At 37.5% G+C, this 26765-nt stretch overlaps 2 protein-coding genes across 2 annotated transcripts; both read left to right on the top strand.

Annotated features, from left to right (window-relative positions):
- On the top strand, positions 17–8335 carry LOC109721774 (protein ROOT HAIR DEFECTIVE 3 homolog 2-like). The gene is made up of 22 exons (XM_020249555.1): positions 17–350; positions 728–794; positions 903–1005; positions 1420–1490; positions 1617–1680; positions 1767–1832; positions 1918–1965; positions 2063–2125; positions 2200–2256; positions 2485–2643; positions 2756–2824; positions 2916–3007; positions 3133–3211; positions 3493–3658; positions 3927–4051; positions 4146–4408; positions 4498–4594; positions 5318–5482; positions 5572–5676; positions 6908–7002; positions 7169–7265; positions 7779–8335. The coding sequence occupies exons 1-22, from the start codon at positions 203–205 to the stop codon at positions 8079–8081; spliced, it is 2502 nt and encodes an 833-aa protein (XP_020105144.1). The 5' UTR covers positions 17–202; the 3' UTR covers positions 8082–8335.
- Positions 19417–26514, top strand: LOC109720918 (sulfate transporter 3.1-like). Its single transcript, XM_020248279.1, is given in 13 exon segments — positions 19417–19920; positions 19922–20052; positions 20230–20437; positions 20956–21127; positions 21924–21989; positions 24083–24196; positions 24556–24672; positions 24776–24902; positions 25027–25313; positions 25444–25634; positions 25725–25810; positions 25899–25975; positions 26070–26514. Coding segments are annotated over 13 exon segments (1941 nt in total). The 5' UTR covers positions 19417–19744; the 3' UTR covers positions 26259–26514.

Below are 26765 nucleotides of genomic sequence, written 5' to 3'. Positions count from 1 at the left end.
CTCTCTCTCTCTCTCTATCACACGGTCGTAAGAAGCCCGAGTCCTACTCCTCTCCCTCCACCTCTCTCTCTCTCTTTCTTTCTCTCTCTCTCTCTCTCTCTCTCACTCCCCCTTCCCGAGGATTCGTTCGAGACCTCGCCATTAGCGTCCTCCATTGTCGTTCTCCTCACCATCCTCTTCGCCGCGTAGGTAGGAAGCGGAGATGGGCGACGAGTGTTGCTCGACGCAGCTGATCGACGGCGACGGCGCCTTCCACGTGGAGGGCCTGGATGGGTTCATCAGGGCCGCGGGGCTCGCCGATTGCGGCCTCTCCTACGCCGTCGTCTCCATCATGGGCCCGCAGAGCAGCGGTGAGCCCCTCGCCCACTTTGTTCTCTTCCGATCTCCTTCACTTGTAATTCTCTCTAAAATTATTGTTTTCATTGCTTGGAATGGTTAGATGAATATGGATTTGGAGTGTAAATGCTGCAATAATGCATCTCGTGATGTTTTTTTTCTTATTTTATCCATTTATTTCTGAAAGAGATTTGAATTGCTAGTGTTACATGAGTTAACATGGATGATAATTATAAGACGCTATTGGAATGTGCAGTATTATACATGTATGAATTGTGTTATTTGGAATGATCTTCAAGCTGTTAAACTTTGTTTTCTTTTTCTTTTTTTTTCCTTTCCCAATGTATGTTAATATGGAACAAAATGAAATGATATTTCTTGTTCTGAGCAGGGAAAAGCACCTTACTTAACCATCTTTTCAAAACCAAATTTACAGAGATGGATGCCTTCAAAGGAAGGTAAGCATTATGTTGTTCATTTACAAATATTGTTTGTTAATATAATTTTATGGCATTTGTTTCTTATCATCCTCACTACTTGATAATTTGGGCTTTCTTGCTCTCCAGGAGCCAAACCACCAAAGGAATCTGGATGGCCAAGGCTGTTGGCATTGAGCCCTGCACAATTGTTATGGATCTAGAGGGTACTGATGGGAGAGAAAGAGGAGAGGTAAAAAAAAAAAAAAAAAAAGAGTCTTTTTTGTTCTACAAATTATTGGATAGCATGCATTTTGCTTTGGTGAGGTGTGTTTGCAAATTCCTACTCTAGTTCTCTCATTCATCTTTCGTTTTGGCATGTCCTCTTAGTCATTATTATTGTTTCTCTAAAGAACTGCACAGGGAATCACCTCATGTGTTTAAACACAGTCAATTTTTCTTCCTTAACTTTTAACTTAGTTCAAGATAAGTTGTTTTTTACCGTACTTGAATATGCATTATTATGAGAATTCTCTGTTGCTCCTGCTAGCCTATTACTGCTATAGTTACCAGTATTACATCGGCTCATATAATTTTTTGTTGTTTATATGTAAAGTTGGTACCTGTACCGTACCAATAATTGATTTTTCCTATATTTCATTTTCAGGATGATACAACATTCGAGAAGCAAAGTTCACTCTTTGCTCTAGCTATTTCGGACGTTGTTTTAATTAATATGTGAGTCAGTTACTTGTATTAGTAGATTTGCTACTTCTTACTTTGGACTATCTCTTAGTATGGAACTGTTGATATTTTAGTTGCCTGTAAGTCCTTTGTGTTGATTGACAAATCTGCTTCGTGCAGGTGGTGTCATGACATAGGCCGCGAACAGGCTGCCAATAAGCCTCTTTTAAAGACAGTCTTTCAGGTATTTTCATGTTTCCGGTAAACTCGATTTCACAGGGTTTATCATTATTCTTAATGTGAACCTTTTATTTTCCCCCTCTGTTGTAGGTCATGATGCGTTTGTTCAGCCCACGCAAGACTACTCTGCTATTTGTTATTCGTGACAAAACTAAGGTGCTGCAACATGCGAGACCTGACTATGTCAATTTATGGCATCTTACTTTTGTTCTTCCTTTGTCTTACTTTGTCTTTCTTGCAGACTCCTACGGAATATTTAGAGCCAGTACTACGGGAAGATATTCAAAAGGTTTAGTTATATCCTTTCCATTTATAACTTATAAGCACCTCTGCTGTCTTTTTTCACTTTAAATTGTCACAATGGTCGCCATTTTATTTTATTCCAGATATGGGATTCAGTTGCTAAGCCCGAAGCCCACAAAGAAACTGCGCTAAGTGAATTTTTCAATGTGAGTGATTTGACTAGGTGAATTAAGTATTTTATGCATGTAACTGGTCTGATACTTATATTTCTGACTGAAAGGTTGAAGTCACAGCTTTGCCCAGTTACGAAGAGAAGGAAGAGCAATTTGAAGAGCAGGTAGATAGTGATGTAGCATTATCTAGTCTAGTCCGCATTCTCTCTCTTATTTGACTAGCAATTGTTTCATACGCCACATTCCTAATACAGAGCTCTGCACCTTTTGGATGCTTGAATAGTGTTTATTAGTATATGAATGGGTCTTGATCTTTTATTCCACCGGTGAATATTGTACTCTCTATGACTTGATCTTTTTTTGTGTGTGTTTTCGTTTTCTTTTTTCTGCAGGTTGCTCAACTAAGGCAACTATTTTTCCATTCAATTGCTCCGGGAGGCCTTGCTGGTGATAGAAGAGGTGTTATACCTGCTTCAGGGTTTTCCTTTAGTGCACAACAGATTTGGAAAGTTATACGAGAAAATAAGGATCTAGACCTTCCTGCTCACAAGGTTATCAGCAATCAATCAGCACAGATTGTCTTATACATTACTTTAACAATTTCTAAGCAATTATGCTTCATTTCCTTTGTAATTTCTGATTTTTGTTTCACTGTATTGTTAGATTATGGTTGCTACTGTCCGGTGCGAAGAGATTGCGAACGAAAAGCTTAGTCATTTGACATCCGATGAGGTAACTGTGTTACATAATAGTTCCTTGGTGCTTCCTTTCATTTTAGTGTTACCTGCATTGTCTGTATTATAATGATATTTGAGATGTATAGGGTTGGTTGGAACTGGAAACAGCTGTTCAATCTGGTCCTGTATCAGATTTTGGGAGAAAACTGAGCTCTATCCTTGATTTTTATCTATCAGAGTGAGCCTTCGACTAATAATGAGGAGCCAATTGGTTCTGCGATTTCAAGAATGTTTATCATTTTCATGCAGCGCTTCCCTTTTTTTAATTTGTGTATACTCAGGTTTCTATTTTTTTATTTATAGGTATGACATGGAAGCAATCTACTTTGATGAAGGTGTTAGAACAGCAAAGCGGCAACAGTTGGAATCTAGAGCCTTGAATGTGAGGCAATGCACTCTATAAGATTCTTTATCTAGTTTGTACTATTCTTTGATTATCTATCAAAGAAAGTTTCAGACTTTGACAAGTTAAACAAAAAATTGTTAACATTTGATAGTATTCTTAAACACCGCGCGCATATTTGATGCTTCATCTTGTATTTGTATTTCTGCATCTAAAGGATTGAATATTATTCATGGATTTAGCTTGTGACTATAGCATTGCTTTTCTTTTGTCAGTAAATTATGTTTCTCAGAGTGTTCTTTCTTTTCCCTCTCTTGCAGTATGTCCATTCAGCTTTCCTAGCTATGTTGGGACATCTCCGTTCGAAAGCTTTCGACAAATTCAAAAGTGATCTGGAACTGTCATTGAAGAGTGGGAAGGGGTTTGCAGCGTCAACTCGTGATTGTATTCAGTCTTCAATGCTCGAGTTTGATACAGGATTAAAAGGTAGGTATCCCTTTTATGGGCATGTTTTGTTAAGATATACAAGAAGATTTCGGAGAATGCAAATGCTGTCTTGTTCACATGTACTACATGTAAAAAATGCTGATTTAGGACTTGAACCTTTCTCTCTCTTCCTAAACCCGCATAACTCAGAAGTCATTTCATCACATATTATTTTCTGATATACATTATAGTTTTTAGTCTTCTTTGCCCAAAGAACATAATTGTTTATGTACTCTATACTCCTTTTTTTTGTTGGTCCCTTCTCCAGATGTGGCGGTTAGGCATGCAGATTGGGATGTTTCAAAAGTTAGGTCCAAACTCCAACGTGATGTTGAAGCACATGTTACTTCTGTTCGTAGTGCAAAATTAGATGAACTGAAAGCTGCTTATGAGGTTTTTTCCATTCTTCTACATACAATTTTTGTTTTTTATAAACATCTCCTATCCTCTGAGGATGATGTAAAAGTATCATTTTTTTCCCTTACAGAATAAACTAACAGAGGCACTTGCTGAACCTGTGGAGTCACTTCTCGAAGCTGCTGGATATGACACTTGGGCATCTATTAGGAAACTTTACAGGCGTGAGACAGAAAATGCCATTTCAACTTTCTCAACTTCCCTCTCTGGGTTTGAACTCGACCAGGGTACTCATAATACGATGATCTCTAACTTAAGGGACTATGCAAGAAGAATAGTAGAAAAGAAAGCCAGAGAAGAAGCAGGGAAGGTCTTAATACATATGAAGGATAGGTAGTTTTTATACTTCATTAGGCATTTTACATCTTATCCATTAGGCATTTTACATCTGTATTCCTGCTGATGCTATCGAATCTTTTCAGGTTTTCTACTGTATTTAGCTCTGACAAGGATTCAATGCCAAGGGTTTGGACAGGGAAGGAAGATATTCGGATGATCACAAAGGATGCACGTGCAGCGGTATCAGGAATTCTGCAAAAAATTTTAATATATGCCCCTGCAAACTTATCTACTAGCACGCTACAAAATCTTAATTCTCATATAGGCCCTTTAGAAACTTATAACCCTTGTGAATTGGAGGACTCGACAACTTAAAATAAGGGTATTTTGTAAGAAACTGCAGTTTCAGGATGATATATATATATATATATATATATATAGAGAGAGAGAGAGAGAGAGAGAGAGAGAGAGAGCTAGGCTGGTATACTATCGGTAGCACAGAGGCCTCCGTACTACCAAGTTGTTTTCAATGATGCGGCTTCCAAATAGTGAAAAAAATTTTCTTTAAAAATTTCATCAGATTTGGATTGTTTTACACCGTTAAATTTACAAATACATCAAATCTACCATTAAAATTGTCAATTTTGAGATCTTTTGATCACTAGCCAAATGATGTCGAAAAATTATGAAATTTAGTTTCCAAATACTTTCAATAGTGTATATCAAGTTTAACAGAGCCGATCGTCGATTTGGAAGCCGCATCATTGAAAACAACTTGGTAGCACAGAGGCCTCCGTGCTATCGGTAGTATACCAGCCTAGTTCTCTCTCTCTATATATATATGAAATTAAGATTCTTCAGGGTATATATATCTGTAAAAAAATATGGCTTGCATTGAGGATTAGATTTGTAAATCATGTTTCTCCATTGTTGCTAAAATAGGACACCATGATTGTTGTGCAGGCTCTAAAACTTCTAGCTGTAATGTCGGCCATGCGTTTGGATGACAAACAGGATAAGATCGAGAGTGCTCTCAAATCAAGTCTCCTAGATGGAGGCCCAGTTTCACAGAATAGGAGTGTTACCTCTTCTTCTACAGATCCACTTGCTTCGAGCACATGGGAAGAGGTGGCGTTTTGCTATAGTACAACTTTTTTTGCACTTCAAATGTCTGGAAGAGAATTAAGCAAACATATATATATTCACGGTCTATTCAGGTCTCTCCAAGTAATACATTGATAACGCCGGTCCAATGTAAGTCAATTTGGAGGCAATTTAAAACAGAAACTGAGTACACTGTCACACAAGCAATCTCTGCACAGGTGAGGTTCCTTCTTTTCAACTGGCTTGCTAGAAATATTTAGAATAACATTTATTATGTCGTGAACAATATAATATCCACTACCTTTTTCTATTATTATCTTTTTGTTCGTTTCATTAAGTTGAGTGATGGGAAGCATTTGGTATCCATATAATGCCCTGCAAAGACAAATTTAAGCTTTGGTGAGCTGGCAGTGCTAGTTATAGTTGACAAGAGGCTGCCGGAAAATAAGCACGTGGTTAAATAGGTTTGCGATCAAGTTAGCCTGTAAACTTAGAACCTTAGACTGCCCATTTTTATTTGGTAAATTTTTTTAACGGATAATGTAATGATTCGACCCACCAGCACTAATCACTCGTTGGGCTCAAACCATGACCCAAAATTCTTAAGCCCAAGTTATTAGGGATGTCATATACTTTCCCGTTTAGGCTCTGCCATTTTCGTCAGCATAATCACATATAGACCAAAATCATCAGGCGATGTAAGACCCTATCTCACACTTTCGGCTGGTAATCGACTCTGCTACCAAATATAACGACTCAACCCACCAAAACTAACAACTCGTTGGGTCCAATTAACTGGCCCAAAATGTTTAAGTCTAATTCTTATTACTAGAGCCCTTGGTCCGTATGTTCCCACGTTTGGATTGCAAGGGCCTATTTCTAGCCCAAGATCACCAAGTAATATGAGACTTTTCTCACACAGGTGATCTAGCTTTGATACCAACTATAACGATTCGGCCCTCTAACACTAATAACTTGTTGAGCCCAAACTATGGCCCAAAATTCTTAAGCCCAAGTTATTAGGGGCATCACAGATTACATGCTTATTGATTGTGAACTTTAGCACCTTTTACAAGCCTGAACTATCATGAAAATTGCAAATCACACTAGGAGGAGTTCAGAGAAATACAACAGATGATATCGTTTTAGCTAGAATTACTAACATTTGAAGGCATGGATAAAAAGATAAAAGTTAAGAAGTATTTACGCATGATGCCCACATCACATAATGCATAAAATATGGTGTTTTCCTATTATATTATGCAAGTAATTATAGGATGATGCACACACAAAAAAAAATTGTAGGCGCGTGCATTTTAATTCCTGGAGTACGTATTATACATTTTAGAAATGCATGTTTATTGTCCTTAATTATTTTATTGATAGCATATGGAAAGAACTTTAGTTTGTTATTGCTTTTCTGCATCGTACTTTTTCCCACCCCTTCAGGAAGCTCACAGGCGCAATAATAATTGGTTACCTCCCCCATGGGCGATTGTTGCAATTGCTATCCTCGGTTTCAATGAATTTATGATGTTTCTTAGGTAATTTTTGCTGTCATTGCAGTCTTTCTTCTCTTTAAACAATTTCTTTTTATTTTTTATTTTTTATTGGTTTAGTGTTAACTTATTGCCAAGTGAGTTCAACATTCTTATCGGAGACACAGCTTTGTTGTCATTGTTGACTTCCCCATTCTTCTCTGATGAACAGGAACCCTTTATACGTCTTGGGACTCTTTCTTCTCTTTGTAATTTCCTATGCTATAGGGGCACAATTTGATATCGTTGGAGAATTTCGGCATGGCTTGGTAAGCAAAATCATATGCCATATGCCAATAGTAAATATATGGTAAAGGCAGGTGATAATCTTGACTCTAATGAGATCACCTCCTCTTTTTTTTTTTTTTGAGGAAAAGGTAGCATGCTATCCGCTTCATTCATAAAGAAAATGAACTAGGCTACATGAGAGATCACNTTTTTTTGAGGAAAAGGTAGGCAGGTGATAATCTTGACTCTAATGAGATCACCTCCTTTTTCTTTTTTTTTTGAGGAAAAGGTAGCATGCTATCCGCTTCATTCATAAAGAAAATGAACTAGGCTACATGAGAGATCACCACCATGTTGTCTGTAAACTTTAGAACAGCTTAAGAACAATTTTCTAGTTATTATTAATAGCAAATTTCTTGTTCCAGTACCATCTTGCATAAATTTTCCTGGCGGCTGAGGCTAGTGAACACCAACTACTTACTCAAGAAGTATATGGTAGCAATTTTTTTCTTGTTTTGTTTACGACAAGTATCTTTTCTTGATAAATTCTGCAGCTATCTGGACTTCTTTCACTCTCAGCAAGATTTCTTCCTACTGTGATGAACATCCTAAGGAAACTAAGCGATGAGGGTCAAAGGCAACAACATCATCCCCCTCAGCCTCCCCAACCACCCCCTCCTAACATTACTGCCCAAAGTTTCAGAGTACAATCTCAGAGGCAACCTCCGTCATCCAACTTGGTTCCTGACTCACTGTCCTCTTCGTCATCCATTTCTTCGAACAGTGGTATTGAGTATGCGAGCCAACCAACATGGAACCAGCTCGGAGAGATTGATTCTGAAGTAAGTACTTCGTAGACACACTTCCAGTTCTGTATAGAGATAAAAAGCCTCCTCCTATTTAGTGGAGAAAAAGGAACTGATTTATTTATTTTTATCTTTTTTTTTAATTTTTTTTATCATTGTTATTAGAAGCTAAAAGTAGAACTAAGAAAAACCTTCCAAGGAATAGTCATCTTTATAAGTGCGTTCCATTAATTTTTTAACTCTGTATTAAAGAATAGTTGAGATGTGGAAGTTGCATATCATTCTCGCCTTGTGTGCCAACAAAAGCGAATAGTTGTTTCCATCACAGCTATGGGAAAAGGGGGTAGACAGAGTTCAAAAAGAAAAGGAAAAAGAAACACTGCAGCAGCATGTGTCCTGTGAGCGAAGATATTCATAGTTTTAAGACTTCATTAAATTTAAAAATGAGCCAGTAATATGGTTTTTCTGCTTACATGTTAATAATTAGTTCTTTTCTTGAGAAATACGGTTATAATGATTGATGGTGTTTTTCGCTGGTTCTAAAAGGAATGCATGCATGTTGTCAGTAACTGTAACAGGTTCTCTGTCAGGGCTAGTGGTTTGATATCAAAAACTTTTATATGATATATAGGGTTCTCCCGGTATGCTGTTGAAACTGTTTTCATTTTCGAGACATCATGAAACCCCTATGATACAATTCGGTCAGCGTCCTTGTGTTAGTTTCTGAATGAAATGCTGCTGAGGGTTCTAACCTTGAAAAATTGTGAGCCTTTTTTTCTTTTCTTTCTTTTTGCCAATCTTCATGGGCATGAATTGGCTTAATGCTTGCTACTGTATGTCGGTGATAGATTGAAGGATCTGGTTTCTGATTTTATACATTTTTTTCAAGTACATTCTGGGAAGAAGTTGTTTACTAAGTTCTTCAAATCAAGTTCAATCCACTGCATTTGAGAAAATGTTGAGTTCACACAAAAATCTCTATCACGGTCACATCATCTTTCATACGAGAATCTTTGCTGGTCCCCGAGATTGCCATCATCTGCTTCCGCACTTGTTGTCAACGCCCGTCAAATTCAATTGTAACCTTCTGCACTATATGTGGTTTCAATATGTTTTAAAGAATCCCCTCCACATCCATGTATGGCTACACTACTATAATTTTAGGAGAAAAAGCACTAGACATGTTACCCTTTAGAATTTATGGTGTTTGATTTATCACATCCTCTTTCAGTGGGAGTGTACTGGTCCCTATGGAGGTCCATAAGTTAATCATGGAACACATGCAATGAGAACCCTTCACTTTAAAGCACAAAGCATGATAATGGGCAATTGAAGCTTAGATTCCAAAAACAAAGGCAAATCACTCATGAAAGGAGTTGAAAAGAAGAGATTGACCAGTAAAATGTTAAAAAAGTTTCGGTGTAGCTTGTGTTGTTCACAGAAAATCAATTATCACATCAAGTTTGATTTAATTCTCTACATCCAAAAACATGAACTCATTAGGATTTGAGGGAGAAGATCAGCAGAGTATGAAGCATGCCAACAGAATGATCTATCATGCTGTTTATGCTATTCTTACATCTGAATTATCGCAGCCATTAGAGGCTTAGATTGCTGTAAACACTCCAGGAACATTCATTCCTTTTTCATTGCATACACTATACACACAGTAAAAGAGGAGAAATTGGATTATTTGAAGACGACGATAGAGAAACTCCATGACATGCCCATATCATTCTTCTTTTGGTTCCCATTTCAATATCTTTCAACGGAAAGATCGATCAGTCGGCGGCTAAGCCAAACAGCTTGTCCGACTAGCTTATAACTCATTATTAGATTGACCGTATTAAGGATTATCGCCATCAGGAATAAACAAGCTAATCAAATGAGATATACATGAGCCACCAGGGTCTCTTTGGCACTGATTCTAACTAAGAACATTGACTTATCATACTGACATGTAATTGTTAATGAAAGATTGCATCTCTTTAAGCTTAACATATATAGCCTGTAGTCTATATTCTTTCCTCATCCAATTTTTTTGCTTTCCCCTCTTGTTTTGTTTCTTGTGACATCAGATGTGAGGAAAGCTCATGTTTTGTGGCAATCATATAAAGAGAGGCATGTGCATGTTTTCTGCAGTGATTGCCCCGACCCAATGTTAAGTCCTTATGCACCTGCTCTGCGTCAAATGACGTAGACACAATTCTAGAAGGTGTTGAAAAATTATTGAAGCCATGGCCCTCTGATGTGGTCGAGCGCGCATTGCCGGCAGTGTGATGGCTAATTTGATCCCCTGTTCACAGCATTTAGACCACTAGAACCAAATGAAATTTTCGCGCTCGCATTAAATAGCTAGTCTAATTTCAACTAGGCCCACTCAGTCCCACAGACACATTGATTGAACCATGTGAAGATGTTTAGTCCGCAGATAAGAGAGCAAAACATGTGAATGAAACTGCACTAGAACAGCACTCACTAAACACACTACTAATTTTAAGCCCCTCTTTTTTGGTTCTTACATAAATCAAGCTCATACTCTCTCTCTCTCTCTCTCTCTCTCTCTCTCTCTCACACACACACACACACACACACACACAGAGCCACACAGCCCACCAAGTGATGGGAACTCCATTGTTGGAGTATGTTCCTTTTTTCCTCTCACTGCATTAACCACAAACACTTCATGATATGGATACAACAGTACCTACCACCCCTAGAGGTGCACTGGGAACCAAACAATTACCTTTGTAGCTCAATTATGAAGCCCATTCTCTTCACACAATGGCTTCATGTTATGGAACTGTACATTGGTCCCTTGCAAGCTGACCTTCCAAAAGAGGGTCACTCACTTCATTATATATAAATACAGCATCACAGAACACTGCCAAGTGTCAATTTTTAAAGCAACATATGTGCATAATTCATTGGCCCATGCAAGAGATTCCACTATTCTCACTTTATTCATGCCTTCCATGAAGTAATAGTTGAGCAATCTGATGCGCAAAACTCATAGGAGAGCTCTAATGTCAGTGAAAACTTCTGTCAAATCCAGTTGATACGTCGGCCGATGTAACTGCAGATAACGGATATTTGATGCCTATTTGTACCAGCGAACTACGCGGAGAATTCGGACAATAACATGATTGAATCCGCCGACCAACTATGAGTCCTGAAATTCTGTTCATGTCAGATCAGATAATGACATCAGTTGAGTCCATGCATACGATGCTTAACAATGCAGTTTTTTCCAGTTTATTTATTCACCTATTGTAACTCATTTTATAGACTAATAGCACTAACAATAGGTATAATGAGCAATTCAAATACCAATTACACTTCACGGATTTAATTAACTTGGACAGAATAATCTCTTAAGATTTATCTGTCAGTCGAAAGCAAATCGGTTCAGGTGAGTACTAAATTTGTAGTGCTCATTATCTCAAATCGAAAGTCGAAAGTGAAACAATAATTACTTTACCTAGTACTAAAGAGCACAATTATTGGCTTAAAAAATCTAAGTTAAAATGATGTGGTTGATTTATCCCCCACTAAGGTTCACAACACTAAACACATTGAACATGCAATAGCATAAATCAAGTTAAAAGTAAGGGGAAGGTAGATATATACATGTTGCTCTCTATCTAGGGAAGGGTGGTTCTCTTTTCCCACCATGCAATCATTTTTTTTTTTTTTTTTTTTAACCCACTTAAGAGGCCATGCTATACACTTATAGGAAAGGCTCCATCTATCATTTCATTCTCTCATTCCCTCTGCTTGATGCCCTTTCTTCGTTTTTTTTTCCATTTTTTATATTTATATAATATTCTTTCTTGATTGTTGCTTGACATCAATGACATGTATGCTTGTTTTAAGGAGCCAAAGATCCAATGTACTCCCTTACACTCTTCCATTTTATTCAAAAAAGTCAACTCCATCCATATAAGGAGGTATCCTTCAATAGAATGGAGGTGGTAGTGGCCAAAAAAAAAAAGTTCATCACTTTTTATGCTACTCTAGGGTGATATGATTAACTCACAGTCGCAGGGTTTTCCTGAGGAAGGTATTACCTTGCCAATGTAAACAGCAATGACTCCACCCAAGAGCAATTTTAAGGAAAACAAATATATATAAAAGCACTTTTAAGGAACTGTTAACTATAAAAGTCACGTGATTAAAAGCAGCATCTAGACACATCATATAGGTGAAGTTCTAAATTGTATTGCTTTGATTGTTCTTAGTGAGTCATAATGATGAATATATAAGAGTGGACCAACTAGTTTGACTCAGCAATGCTATGAGCATACTTTTATGATGCTAATGATCTAAAACCAGTGAGAGTAGAGATCATTGAAATTTTACGTTAGAGACTTTGTATGGGTGCAACAAAAATTAGTATATATGGGCACCTAAACATTTGACCTAGTCTCAGTTTTATTTCTAGTACTTTCCATCTGAAGCGTCGATTTGAGCTGTTCATCACTTATTTTGTTTGTGTTGTAATTTGAAACATTTATTATGATCCTTTTGTACTTAGAGTATCCTATCCTCCAGAATTCAGGTCATCACATTAATTACATACTCTTTCCATTTAAACAGTGATGAACAAATCAGATTGAATCTTCAAATTTCTTTTATCAGTGCTTCATTCACCTCTGCTACACTTCTTTTTTTCTTTAAATTTTGGCTAAATTACAGAAAATCTCTATGTCAAAGTCAGATTTTTCACTTTTTCTCCCTATCATTTAAAAACCTACACTTTGCCTCCTTGTAAAATAAAAAATATTCACAGGAAGATACGGCGTGAACTGTGATGGCAAAATGAATATTTTGCCCCCTCACTATGTTCACAGGAGAGAAGGTTGAGGGTATTTTTGACATAAAAAATATATAATAATATTTTATAAACGGAACCGGATTACTAACGACAGGGGGCGAAGCGAATATTTTTTTATTTTATAAGGGGGCAAAGGATAGGTTTTTAAATGACAGAGAGAAAAAATAAAAAATCTAGTTTTGACAGAGAAGTTTTATATAATTTAGCCAATTATTTTTTAGATAGAGAGGTGCACTACTCATTTAATGTCATATCCATTTCAAAGTATGTGAGGAGGATTACATTAGGATAAGACAAGGCAGGGATAAAGAAATACACATTCACAAAAGTGAAAAAGCAGCAATAGAAATTGAATGTGACACAGGAGAGAAATAGGTGTCCACCGAGGTGGAAGACCCATAAAAAACCCAAGGAAAAAGAAAAAAGAAAAGGAAAAGATCTCCCAACACAGTTATCTTAACTTCTTGGGCTCGATAATATCATCTTCAGAACCAATCATTAGAAAAGGTGGAATTACATGCTAGAAAAGGCTTAAGATAAAAGGATGAGGAAGTGCTGTGTATAGCCATGTTTCTTTGCCTTTATGATTGTTGCTTTTTGTGTTTCAGAGTCTCACAAAGATGCTTCTCTAGCTACAGGAGAAAATGGAAAATCCAACATGGGCCTGGAATGGACCAACCGATTCAGACCATTAGAGGGTAATCATGTCTTTCACCATGGAAAAGTAAAAAAGAAGAAGAAGAAGAAGAAAGAAGAAGCAATTATAGTGATGTGCTTGTGTACAAGAATATCTAGGCTATGAAAATTAAGTAGGGAACTTGTCCCTTAGTCTAGAAATAGCTAATGTAATTTCTACAGGATCTAGACACACTACAACAGAATTATGTTATAGGAACACATATTTGGAACACTTTTGTGTAAGTGTTACATTTATGTCGAAACTTTAAAAAAAATCTATTAATGCCTAAATATAAAGTCCAATCCAACCAAAAATAAAAAGGTACTCTACTCAACCCACCTCACCCAGCTCATTCGGCCCGATTACAAACAGAAGAGAAAAAGAAAAGAAAAAGAAAAGAAAAATCGATTACAATTTTCCCTTCTCCCCTCACACAATCGACTGAAATTCTAGACGAAAATCCTTTCCTCTCGTCCTCCTCCGCCACCGCAGCCAACGAGGTAGAATTCCGGCTGTTGCTAGATGCTTAAATAAATATTGTTAAATTAGCAGCACTTTTTTAGATTATAGCGACACTCTTTAACTGTCACTATTTACCTAGCGACCCCACATATAGCAACACTTTTTAAAAGTATCGGTAATTTAGCCAGCGGTACCTTTTTTGACTTATACCGATATTTAAAAGTGTCGCTATAGACCGTTTTTGTTGTAGTGACATTTAACTAAGATGCTTCACCTTAAGAAACACCAGATTGAACCACTTACCTAAATTACTATTATCATTTTTGGCATACAAATTTAGTCTAGTCCTCTAAAGATACGCAACTTAATTAGGCCTACATCCCATCTATGCTAATCGCATTAATTACTCTCTGTCCTAAGCTACCAAATTTTAGTGGAACTTGTCACATGATAAAATTATATTTACATCTAACTCCATGCCCAAGTAAATGTGCACCACTCACCACTATCCTATGCATCTGGGTTCAGCCAACCTTACCTTATCTGATCATTACCTATAAAAAATTGAAAATTTTTTAGCTAAAATTTGACACTCTAATCCTATCTAATAGGCTAGGTAGGTCACCATCACTAAAATCCAATGATGCTTTCCCTAATCTTGCTGTATCTCTTGTATCTTACCTGTTCATACATTTGTTCCCTTCTTCATTTTTATTCTTTTTTTTTATAAAAATGGTGGATACGTTCACGGTATTCCCCTTACTGTACCCCAAATAACTATTTGCTACTCAACTATGCTCGTTTGTTTGCCTCTGACTACGTATATAAACTAATTAAAATTCTTAAAATTAGACTTTGTTTAGAATTACGGAAAGTACGTAACGTGAGAAAATATGATGGAAAAATATCATATTTGTTTTCGTACGTAATATCGCATTGAGTAGGTTACGATATATTTTCTGTAGTTTTATTGGAGAACGCAAAAGTATATCTCTATATGCTTTTATTCCAACTCTATTTTATCTAATAGTATCAAATGAACCTCAATATCAAACTAAACTTTAGTATATCAAATAGACAAAATATGCCCCATATCTCATTTATTCTCTGTAAATTTTTTTTTAATAAAAAAAGCAGGACATTAATCTCAACCGTACGTGCTTTGGTATAGCACATGATCCAAGGGCTCATCATGTTGACCTCCTAGGCATCTCAGATGATCACTGATCAGGGCATGTGAACCAACGGCCGAGATCATATCAAAGGAGAGGGCCCACCGAGAGAGTAAAAGGTGCGTTTACCGCAAGGATCGTGTTGGGACCCCACTATTTCGCGGTCGCTAATGGATTAGGCCAACGTCACGTATCGGTTGGGGCCCATAAGAGGGATCTTGTGGTCCAAAGCCCGATACGAGATGGGTGATTGATCAGTGAATGGACGGTAGAGATTGACTGGGGGGCATCGATTAGTTTTGGGGATGGATACAAGGAGTAGAGTCCAAAGGCCCAAAAGCGGGCGTCGCCCGTGAGGGTGGGCCGAATCTCGAGGGCCCACCAAATAATGAATTAAAAATTACAAGAAGAAAAAAAAGTGGGACCCACGTACACTTTGGCGTCAATAATTTGGGGAGAGATCAACGGTCAAACATCGATCGAGGTACCTACTATGAGGTCCTAATTACTATACCACGCCCAAAATTAATTTAAATTTTAATGAGAAGTGTTAGTTCCTTATGCCATGCACAGAACAAAACCAAGATAATGATAAAAACTGTGAAATACGAAATAATTAATCCAAGCTACGTACAAGGTAGAAATTACCATAAGTCAAAGAATCGAACTATCGTTTCTATGTTTTTTTCTTTTTCTTTTTCTGCTTAGCAAAGCAGGTTAGTACTGTGGTTTGGAATGTAATAAGTTGTTTATAAAATACTTAATTTAGACAAAAAAAAAAGGTACTAGCTCACAATTAATCGACAACCACCTCTCTTTTTCCTTTTTTTTTTTTTTAAAAAAAGGCCTCCTAGAAGCTGAGCTGGATGAGGCACGTAAAATTATGCAAGTTTGTTCAGTGTTATGAAAAGCAATCCGTGCCTTGATGATTGGTTGCAAGGAAATCTGAATTTGGAAGCATGCAACTTTGTAAGATGAGTAAATTAGAAAGGCACCATCCTAGCTACATGATGAGCATGACCTCTTGTCTCCATCCACGTCTACATAAAATATAAAAATATAAAATGGTTTGATAGAATCAGTTTCCGATATTAAAAAGCCATTTTAGATGTGATATATATACTAGCTAGCTAGCGAGTTTACAAATTGTCTGCGCACAAATGCATGTTTAAAACTAGCAATACATCCCGATATTAAACACTGTCAACCTATGGCAATCTGTGCTTGGAGCGTGAAGGCGTGAATTTCCCTGTGCTATGAAGCTTTTGTTGATGCTTCTGATTGTATCTAATCGCTTGTCGACTCTCATCGCGATTTTGTCGCAACTGTAAACTCTTTCAATCCTTATTCTAATACAAATAGGGTATATCCTTGTTTACTCAAAAAAAAAAAAACTAGCAATACATAGAAAGATGTACTAATTATTCAAAACACATGCAGGAAGTTTTTCATGATCATAAGCTCGATTAATTATCTATATATGATTTTGGCCTTAAGTCCTGAAAATAAAGTTTTTTTTTGTTAGTTAAGATCAATGGAGACGTATCGTATGATTTAAAATTTAGAAAAAAAAAATGGGAGGGAAAAATAGCCATATGCATGCACCATGCATAAATTAAAGCAACTGCATTTTAGAAAACATTAACCATGAGAGAGAGCCGTACGTACGTGGCTGGCTCTATCAATTCTGAAAGATAAAAAAATTATTTTAAGAGAATTTTGCTAATTAACAATGTATGAATTTGGAAATGTAATTCTAAATTAAGCAAATTAAAAAGAAAAAGAGAGAGAGGCTTTTAATTAGCTGATGCATGCGTGCACTCTAATGTACCACATGGAAGTATCAATCTATCAACAACTTATATATGAAGGTCCACCTTATGAAATTTGGACGAAGTGGGTCGGCTAAAGTGTATGTAGACTAGCGACTCTCTCGTGGTCATAGACCATGTTTTGCGTGGGTCCACTTGACTTGTGTTGAACTTGAATACTAGCTACTAACATCCAAATTAATTCAAGATCATTTGGTTGGTAACATAATTTTTTTTTTNCACCAAGCCCTTTACCACTTGCTCTAGGGACGGTTGGTTATATTTTTTTTTTTTTTTTTTTTTTTTTGAGAATAGGTAACACGCTACCTGCTTCATTCATTGAAAATATGAATTAAGCGACAGTGGTGAGACAACCAGAGCCTCGAAAAAAACATCGAATCGAAAAAAATAAAAAATAAAAAATAAAAAATCATAGTAGATCGTTCCACGAATCAAGCTGCTTGAGGCTTCGCACCGCTAATACAGGATCGATCTGTATGTCGCGAAAGATAAGATTGTTTCTGGCCTTCCAGATGGTTCACCAACATGCCGCCAATTCAGTTAATCCGTCCATCAGACCTTCCTTTCCACCTATCCTAGACAATATGTACATCGTCACCTAGCTCCCCTGCCTGAACATCACCTAGCTCCCATGGTAACATAATAATTAATTGATTTTTCATGCGTTATATATTTGTGGAGAAGCACTTTTCAGCATACTGAGCTAGCTCTATACAACCTAGTAACTTACTACCTGCTGATGTAATATATATTCCAAAACAACTTTTGGAACATTAGAGTTGTTTTATTAGCATATTCTATTAAGGCTAAAGAGTTAGAAGCTAGATCCAGTTCGGTAACTCCCATTCGCCTAATACTGTTATGTTACTTTCTGATCCACCCTGTATTGCTTAGTTTATTTCTCCCTAATGAATGAAGCAGATAGCTTGCTATCTATTTCTCAAAAAAAAAAAAAATTAATAGCTGGTTAATGACTTGTCAATAAGATTTGATCTTGACTAAATTAGATTAGACTCATGTTATGCTAACATCTTATGGATAATCCAGCACGCTAACAGATCTTGGCCAAATTAAACTCCTATCAATACTATGGCTGAACTATTTTGCATAAGTGGTAAACTTGGTTAATTAGTTTTACATATTATGAATTCAAATTCTTACATTAATTTGTTGATTATTTGATTAAAATATCTAATTAATACCATTTTTGTAATTCGTACACGTAGTATGATTTATCTAATCATATACCTTAACTTAAGATCGAAGATCCTCTATCTGGGATGTCACACACAGTGTTTGCACACATGCAAAAAAAAAAAAGAGATTAAGAAGAAAATTATGTTAAGGGCCGACAAGGGCGACACCCCACTTTGATGCGGCCACTTCAGTTCGTTTGAGTCGAGTCAAACACAATATTCCTCACTAGCTCACTTACACGGCTGTGAGGCGGGACATGTTGTACCTACATTAAATGCACGATCCCAACCGTCCGAAAAAGGATCATGCTGCCACGTGTCATCCAATCGTGTTAATTGTACGTTAGGCCTAACTCCCAATCAAGCACGGACGCGTTACTCTTTTTCCGAGTAAGGATCACCACAGAAGCGCAAAAAAAATCCCCGCGCACGTACGCATGCACCAGCATTGTTTGGAAGCCAAAAATTAGTGAGCGAGGAAGCTTTTGCGTTTCACCAACTCGTCATGATCACATTCAATACATTCTCTCTGAATTGAAAAATCGATCATCATGCAGGAAAAATTTAGATGATCTTACAATTTCAATACTGGAATAAATTCTAACACTTGAAATTTTCTTGAAATTACGAATAACGACATCCGAAATCTAAAAAAAAATATCGAACGTTTCTAACGCAAGTGGTAAAAAACTTGATGGTTGGTATTTGAGATATCAAGTTCGAATTATAATTAATTAATATTTTAACTAAATTTATTTTTAATAAAAAAAATGAATAGCATATTATTTATCTCTCTCTCTCTCTCTCAAATAAAAAAAAAAAAGAAAAAAAAGAAAAAAAAAGGCGGGGTGGGAAGGGGCTTCTTATTTCCTTCCCTGAAGCCGCAGTCGCTCCACCGTAGAAGCAAACACGCGCCAACGCGTCGCAGATCCCCTACCCGGCCCGACAGCTAAAAGTTAATGCAACGAAGGCCTCCAACAACGCCTAAGGTCCCGCCACGTGTCCCTCCACACCCCCCTGGGCCCCAGGCCACCTCCCCTCGACAAATCCTCCCAGAAATTCTCCTTTTACACCCCCGTCCCCAGATAATAACATAAGCAATTCTTTTACTACTATATCAATCTCTCAACAATATTAATTGCTCAGTAGTTTTGTTTTTTATAAGCACAAAGCGAGAGAGTCGAATACAGGAGCTTCTGCTTAGTGAGACAATGATATCAATCACTTGTACCGGGCAACAGTGGTTACACCTTGGAACCAATAATTGGTTTGGAAAAATCAAAAAAGAAAGTGAAGGAAGAAAACTTGATTTCCCCTGCTTCTTCCACTCCCCTTTTCCAGTAGACCAGGTTAACACCAAGTTCCTCTTTTGGCGCACCACAACCCATTTCCATATAAAACCCCCCACCATTTTCCCTCCCTGGAGTGCCAATCCATGCCATACTAAATTTCCCTACCTAGCTAGTTCCACCCTCCCTCTCTCTCGGCTAGCTTCTCATTAATCCTTACTAAGACTATATATACATATATAAGCCGATGGGTAATGCGGATGCTGCGTATCCGACGGCTGCAGGGACGGAGCGGTGGTGCCGCGTGCCGGTGCCGCCGTCGCGGCCGTTCCTCGACACGTTCCGCACGAACGTGAAGGAGACGTTCTTCCCCGACGACCCGTTCCGGCAGTTCAGGCAGGAGCGCGGGGCGCGTCGCGTGATCTTGGGCCCCCAGCTACTCCTTCAGCCTCTTCAAATCCGACCTCGTCGCGGGGATCACCATCGCTAGCCTTGCTATCCCCCAGGGGATCAGCTACGCTAAGCTCGCAAACCTACCACCCATTCTAGGCCTATGTACGTAATTAAGTTTTCTTAAGCTTTCTTAAACTTGGCATATGTTAGTTATATATATATATATATATATATATATATATATATATATCAACGTGTACAGGAAATTAATCACCGTGTGTACGTCTTACAGTCCTGAGAGTATATATATGTATATACTAATAAATGGATGTTAATTAGATTCGAGCTTTGTGCCGCCGCTGGTGTACGCGATGATGGGGAGCTCGAAGGATCTGGCGGTGGGGACCGTCGCGGTGGCCTCGCTGCTGATAGCGTCCATGCTCGGGAAGGAGGTGTCGGCAGCGGAGAACCCGGGGTTGTACCTGCACCTGGCGTTCACTGCCACCTTCTTCGCCGGAGTCTTTGAGGCCGCCTTGGGCTTGTTGAGGTACGTATGCAATCTAATTATTAGCTATGCATACAGTGATAAGTTGGAATGCTTCTAATAGTATTATCAAGCTACTGGTGCTAATAGATTCTCTGCACTTGAATAAAAAGATATGCGGTGATTAGGATGATAGTGATATTTTAAGTTTGAGTTGATGATTGACTGAATAGTATAATTTAACAGATGAAAATGATCAAACTGGTAAATTTAACGGAGAAAAATTTAATAGCACAAAATGCTTGGTGTTATTAAAAGTACCTGTCCGATTCATATAAAAATTTTTTAAAAAGGACTTAAGTGGATGGAGATTACAGTATGAGAAATAGAGGATGGTGAGAACTAGTAACTAGTGATACTTTATTAATAAAATTTGGTTAATTTCTAAAATAGTACGTGGATGGGTAGAGCTAAATAAAGAATTTTAATTAATTGTCCGCGTGGATATTGGTGTGAAACAAATATTTAGTACTTTGAGCTGTTAAACAATGATATTTAAAATATATTTTATATGGTTATAGGCTTGGATTCATAGTCGACTTTCTGTCGCACGCGACGATAGTGGGGTTCATGGCTGGAGCGGCGACGGTAGTATGTTTGCAGCAGCTGAAGGGCATGCTCGGCCTCGAACACTTCACCAGCTCCACTGACCTCATCTCCGTCGTGGAGTCCGTTTTCGCACAGACCCATCAGGTTAATTGCTTCTCCTCCTCTTTCTTGCTACTCATCCGGTGCAAACATCATGAGTAATTTCAAAAAATATATGCAATAAAACAAATGTCGCTATAAATTTATAAAATTTTTGCCCTTGTGTTTGCAATCCATCTCTGGCCAAGTTTGTTGGATATATATTGTACGTGGCCATAATATTAGTCTTAAATAATTTTACTTCTAGAAAGGACACATGTACATATATATATATATATAAAAGTTGGAATTCTTTCATTTATATACATTCGTACATACCTTTGAAATTGTAGGATTAGGAATAAACTATCTTACCGACCGTTCCTAGCGCAAGTGGCAAAGGGTTTGATGGTTGGTACCCGAGGTCCTAAGTTTGAATCCTAATTGATTCACATTTCCGGCTAAATTTATTTCTAAATGAAATAAACAAAGCGATCGAGTAACATGCTATATATCTCTCTCTCTCAAAAAAAAAAAAAAAAGGAATAAACCACCTTATATAGACAGGGAGGATCCAATTAAAGGTTATTAGAGCAGCAATAATATATAATAGACAACATTTTTACTATAGAAAATCCAAACAAAAAAAAAACGAAATCTACTATTGATTTTTTTCTGATGTTAAATTGCAAATCAACTTGTTCAGTGGCCTACTTTATGGTGTGACTCTTCATAAGAAACGCTAGCTCCTTTTTGCCATTTTCTTGTCACGCTAAATATAAAAATGTAAAACTTATTAGTTAAGGTTTAACTTGTGACTACTCATGATTAATTGGTGGTGGTTGTGGTGTCTCACTTGCAGTGGAGGTGGGAAAGTGCTCTTCTTGGCTGTTGCTTCCTTTTCTTCCTACTACTCACGCGATTCTTTGTAAGTACCCATCCATACTTATACATGTATACGTACCGTCTCATATCTTATTCATACAACATAAATTATCAAAACATGGAGGTACAAATTAAATGTTACATACAATTCCAAATAAAAATGTTATTATATAAATATGTATAACTCTGTGAATCTGCAATTCAATAGAAACGGGCCCACATTTATTAAAAAGGTCCAATAATTGAAAAGAGGGGAAGAGGACCACGACGTTACTCACCCTTTTGGGCAATGCATAGCGAGTAAATTAATTATTGCATGCCCTATGTTAAAGGGTGATGTAATATACCACTTGCAAACTAAGCATGAAGCACTTTTAAGACTTCGAGTACTTCTTAAAAGGAAAAGAAAACATTAATATTTCGAAAAGAAATTGTTCATAGACTCAAGCCCATATACATCGCATTAATTGTTAGTTTCTTGAAGAAAAAGAACAACTTAATTTGTGATATAGCTGTACTTAGGTTCCCAGCTCATTAATTATACACGATATATTTCTTATTATGCTACAGAATCTCCTTTGTGCCTTTCATAGTAATCTTTGTACTACACCTAATTAAACTTAGGTTTCCCAACCTATCACAACTCTACATGTTCCTTTTTGTAGTATTCTTTGTACCATAACCCGTAAATTTGGGCTCCCAAAAGTCATCGCACATGTGAATGGTATACTATATATATATATATATATATATATAAAAGGTTGGAATACCTAAAACAGTATAGTATTATTACCTTTTTGACACTTGAGGTAGAGTAGTTGGTTTCTTCTAACTTGTAATTTACCCAGCCCTAATCTATTTTGACTTTAGACGGTTGAAAAGGCAAAAGTGATGTGAAAAATTACATGTTCTGATGCTGAATTGGTACCTAATAAGTAAAAAACAAAGGACCACCACCCATTTATAGGATTTCTTAGTGGAAAGGGTCCCTTGGAGAATTTTCAACCCTAACCTACTAACTAGCTCGACTTTTGCCAAAACTTTGGTATCTTTAGTTTTGATACATGTGGGACTTATTTGTTGATAGGATTAATTAGAGTGGACTTAAATATAACTGGGCCGGGCCATCTTCGTGCATACTACTTGGTCCCGTTTTCCGCTTCTATTTTCGGTTGTTGCCACAGTTATTGGAGTCTTTGGCGCCAAATAGAATAGTTTAGCACATCTGTTGCGGTGCAAAGCAAAAAAATGAGATTGCAGGTCTAAGAAGCAGAAGCATCAATTTAGAGTTGTTGTTTGCTGCCAAGATAAAATAGTTTATGGGAGTTTAATTTTCTTAATAGTTCTATTCAAACAACATTTTATTAAGCGTTAGAGAACACTCAATCAAAGGACATAATGACCCTTAAATTATAGACGGTCAACATTTGTGAGCCTATATCCATAAATCTAAACTAAAACTTCAATTTGAATTCACAGCTTCAAAGAGAGGGGGACAATTAATGCTCTAGTTTTTCTTAGCATTTTGATTACCACATGCAATTATGGATGTCAACGGGTCGGATTCGAGACGGATTTTTAAAAATCCGAACCCGAATCCAACTCCAAATCCGAAATCCGACCTAGATCCGAATCCGACGAATTTTAAAAATTCATATCCAAATCCGAACCCGACCAAATATCTGAAACCCGAACCCGAACCCGAACTCGAACCCGAAAATCGAACCCGAAACAATTATTTCTATTTTCAATATTTTAAAATATATTACAGTAAATCTAAATTTTTAAAATAAAATATAAATTCAAATATAATATCAAATTTTATATACATATTACATATAATATCAAATAAATTCAGGTTATGATCGAGTTCGCATCGAATTCTGATTCGGATCGGATACAGTCGAAATTCATATTAAAATTCATATTCGATGGATTTTTATTTTTAATATTTATGTTTAAAATCATATCCGTATTGAATAAATTCGCTCCGTTTGGTTCGGATTCGGGTTCGGATTAAGGTCGTATAAAATTTCGGTATCCGTACCCATTGACATCCCTACATGCAATGTAAGATTTTACCGGCTATAAAAAAAAAAAAATTAATTTTATTTTTTTTTCTCTTTCTAAAAACAGAGTAAAAGGGGACCCAAATTCTTCTGGGTGTCAGCTGCAGCCCCTCTGACTTCTGTGATTCTTGGAAGCCTTCTTGTTTTTCTCACTCATGCCGAAAACCATGGTGTTCCAGTGGTGAGCTCTTCAATCTTTTAAGGGTTCTTCTTTTTTTCTTTTTTCCTTTTTTTCTTAAAAAAAAAACTCTCTAAAGAGAGCATATGAAGAGGTTTAAATATTTCCCAATTTGTCACTCTCTTCAATCTACTTTTCAAGGTAACAAATTGCCCAATTTGCAGAGCCCCAAATTGGGCTCAAACCCAAACACTTCAACCTGTTTCTGGTGTGTGGCCAGTGATGAGAGTTGGGCTGGGCCACATAGCTAGCTCACTAAAATACCAGCCCACCAACTTCAAATATAAAACTTGTTACAGCAAATCAATCTCTGTTTTCAACTTTGAAGAAGAGTAATTAGTTCCCATTTTTAAACAATACAGATTGGTTACCTGAAGAAGGGTTTGAATCCGCCGTCTATGACAAGCTTGAAGTTTTCACCACCTTATATGATGGTAGCTCTCAAGACTGGTGTCATCACAGGGATTATAGCCCTTGCTGTAAGCCTTTCATTTAAATTTTTGCCTCCCTTTCTTTTCTTTTGAATCTTTAGTATGCAATTTCAATTACATACATGTACTAATGCTTATGGTGTACATACAGGAAGGGATCGCGGTTGGCAGGAGCTTCGCCATGTTCAAGAACTACCACATAGATGGCAACAAAGAGATGATCGCATTCGGGATGATGAACATCGCAGGATCATTCACTTCCTGCTACCTCACCACCGGTACTTACAAATTGCCATCCACCTTCGACCTCATTTGCTGTCGATAGTATAGCAGCTCTATAATATATATATATATTCGATTGTAAGGGATTTGACTGAAATGTATATGATTTTTCCATTTCAGGGCCATTCTCGCGGTCGGCTGTGAACTACAATGCAGGGTGCAAGACGGCCATGTCGAATGTGGTGATGGCAGTGGCCGTGATGATCACCCTGCTGTTCCTGACGCCGCTCTTCCACTACACCCCTCTCGTCGTGCTTTCCGCCATCATCATTTCTGCCATGCTAGGCCTCATCGACTACGAGGCTGCCATTCATCTATGGCACGTCGATAAGGTCGACTTCTGCGTGTGCTTGGGCGCGTACTTTGGTGTCGTCTTCGGAAGCGTTGAGATCGGATTGGTTATCGCGGTGTGTACATTTTTCTTCCTAGCCAGATGTTCTTCATTCCTTTCATATCACACGCATAAAATTACCTGAAAAGGCATAGAATTCAACCTGCAAAAACAGTACTAATCGGATGATTACCGAATAAACACAGGTCGCAATATCGATACTTCGAGTCCTGTTATTCATTGCAAGGCCAAGGACCACAGTTCTTGGAAACATACCCAACTCAATGATCTACAGAAGGATGGATCAATACCCTCTTGCGCAGAGCGTTCCAGGTGTCTTCATTCTCCAAATCGATTCTCCGATCTACTTCGCCAACGCGAGCTACTTGAGAGAAAGGTGAGCATGAAACTAATCAAACGCATGAACACAACGCATTATATATTGCGGAATATAGCAGTTCAAAGTTGACAATATTTTGCTGTTTAGGATATCGCGGTGGATCGACGACGAAGAGGACAAGCTGAGAATCAAGGGGGAGACAAGTTTGCAGTATGTGATCCTTGACTTGGGTGGTAAGAGTTATGCATAAGTTCGAGCATACCGCATCTATGTATTGTCACACTTGCTTAATTTGATGCTAACCTCAGTATTTGGTGGCAGCTGTGGGCAGCATTGACACAAGTGGAATTAGCATGCTAGAGGAGACCAAGAAGACCTTAGACAGAAGGGGCCTCCAGGTAACTAAAATTTCATCCAAATTAAATCAAAATTTAAATCATCTTTTATGCTTTTAATTAATGTGATTGTGTATGATTCTTTTGGATTAAGCAGCTTGTTTTAGCGAACCCGGGAAGCGAAATAATGAAGAAGTTAGATAAGTCGAAGGTCCTCGCAGCGATTGGACAAGAATGGGTCTTCCTGACAGTAGGAGAGGCCGTCGCTGCTTGCAACTTTCTGCTTCATTCTTGCAAATCGGGAGTTATCGGCGATAACACCGCATCACCCGACAATGTCGTTTGAGATGACAAATAAAGAACATCTCTGAGGATTTGTTCTCCTTTTTTTCAGTTAGTAAAGATTTGAGCCTTGAGGTGCATCCTCTTGCTTAAGCATAGGAGGTTTTCTTTTCTTTTCTTTTCTTTTTTTCTCCTAGTTCCGATCATTGGAAAATTCTATATGTACTCTATCGCTACGCTACTGAAACTAGAAGAATCCATAGCTTTAGCCTTTCCAATGCTCTATATAAACACTCAATCCAATCCTTTGATCTGATTAATCCTTGTTAATTAACTACCTCTCAGTGATCCAATAATGTAGTTAGGTAATGCACTTGGAAGTTAACTACAGGTTTCCGTGCACAATATAAACCACTGGATGAGCACCAAAAGGAGCCTAAGAATGAAACCTCAAAAAGGATGCAACCAAATGCAGCAAAACGTTTCTTATGACAGAAAAAGAATTCACCACGAAAAGTGGATCATAAATATACCAAACAACATGAGGCGCCAACAAACTACAGGCATCAAA

The sequence above is a fragment of the Ananas comosus genome, linkage group 15, assembly GCF_001540865.1.
Source record: "Ananas comosus cultivar F153 linkage group 15, ASM154086v1, whole genome shotgun sequence".
NCBI classification, from domain to species: Eukaryota; Viridiplantae; Streptophyta; class Magnoliopsida; order Poales; family Bromeliaceae; genus Ananas; species Ananas comosus.
The sequence above is the reverse complement of the archived record's forward strand: the minus strand, read 5'-3'. Positions and strand labels throughout refer to the sequence as shown.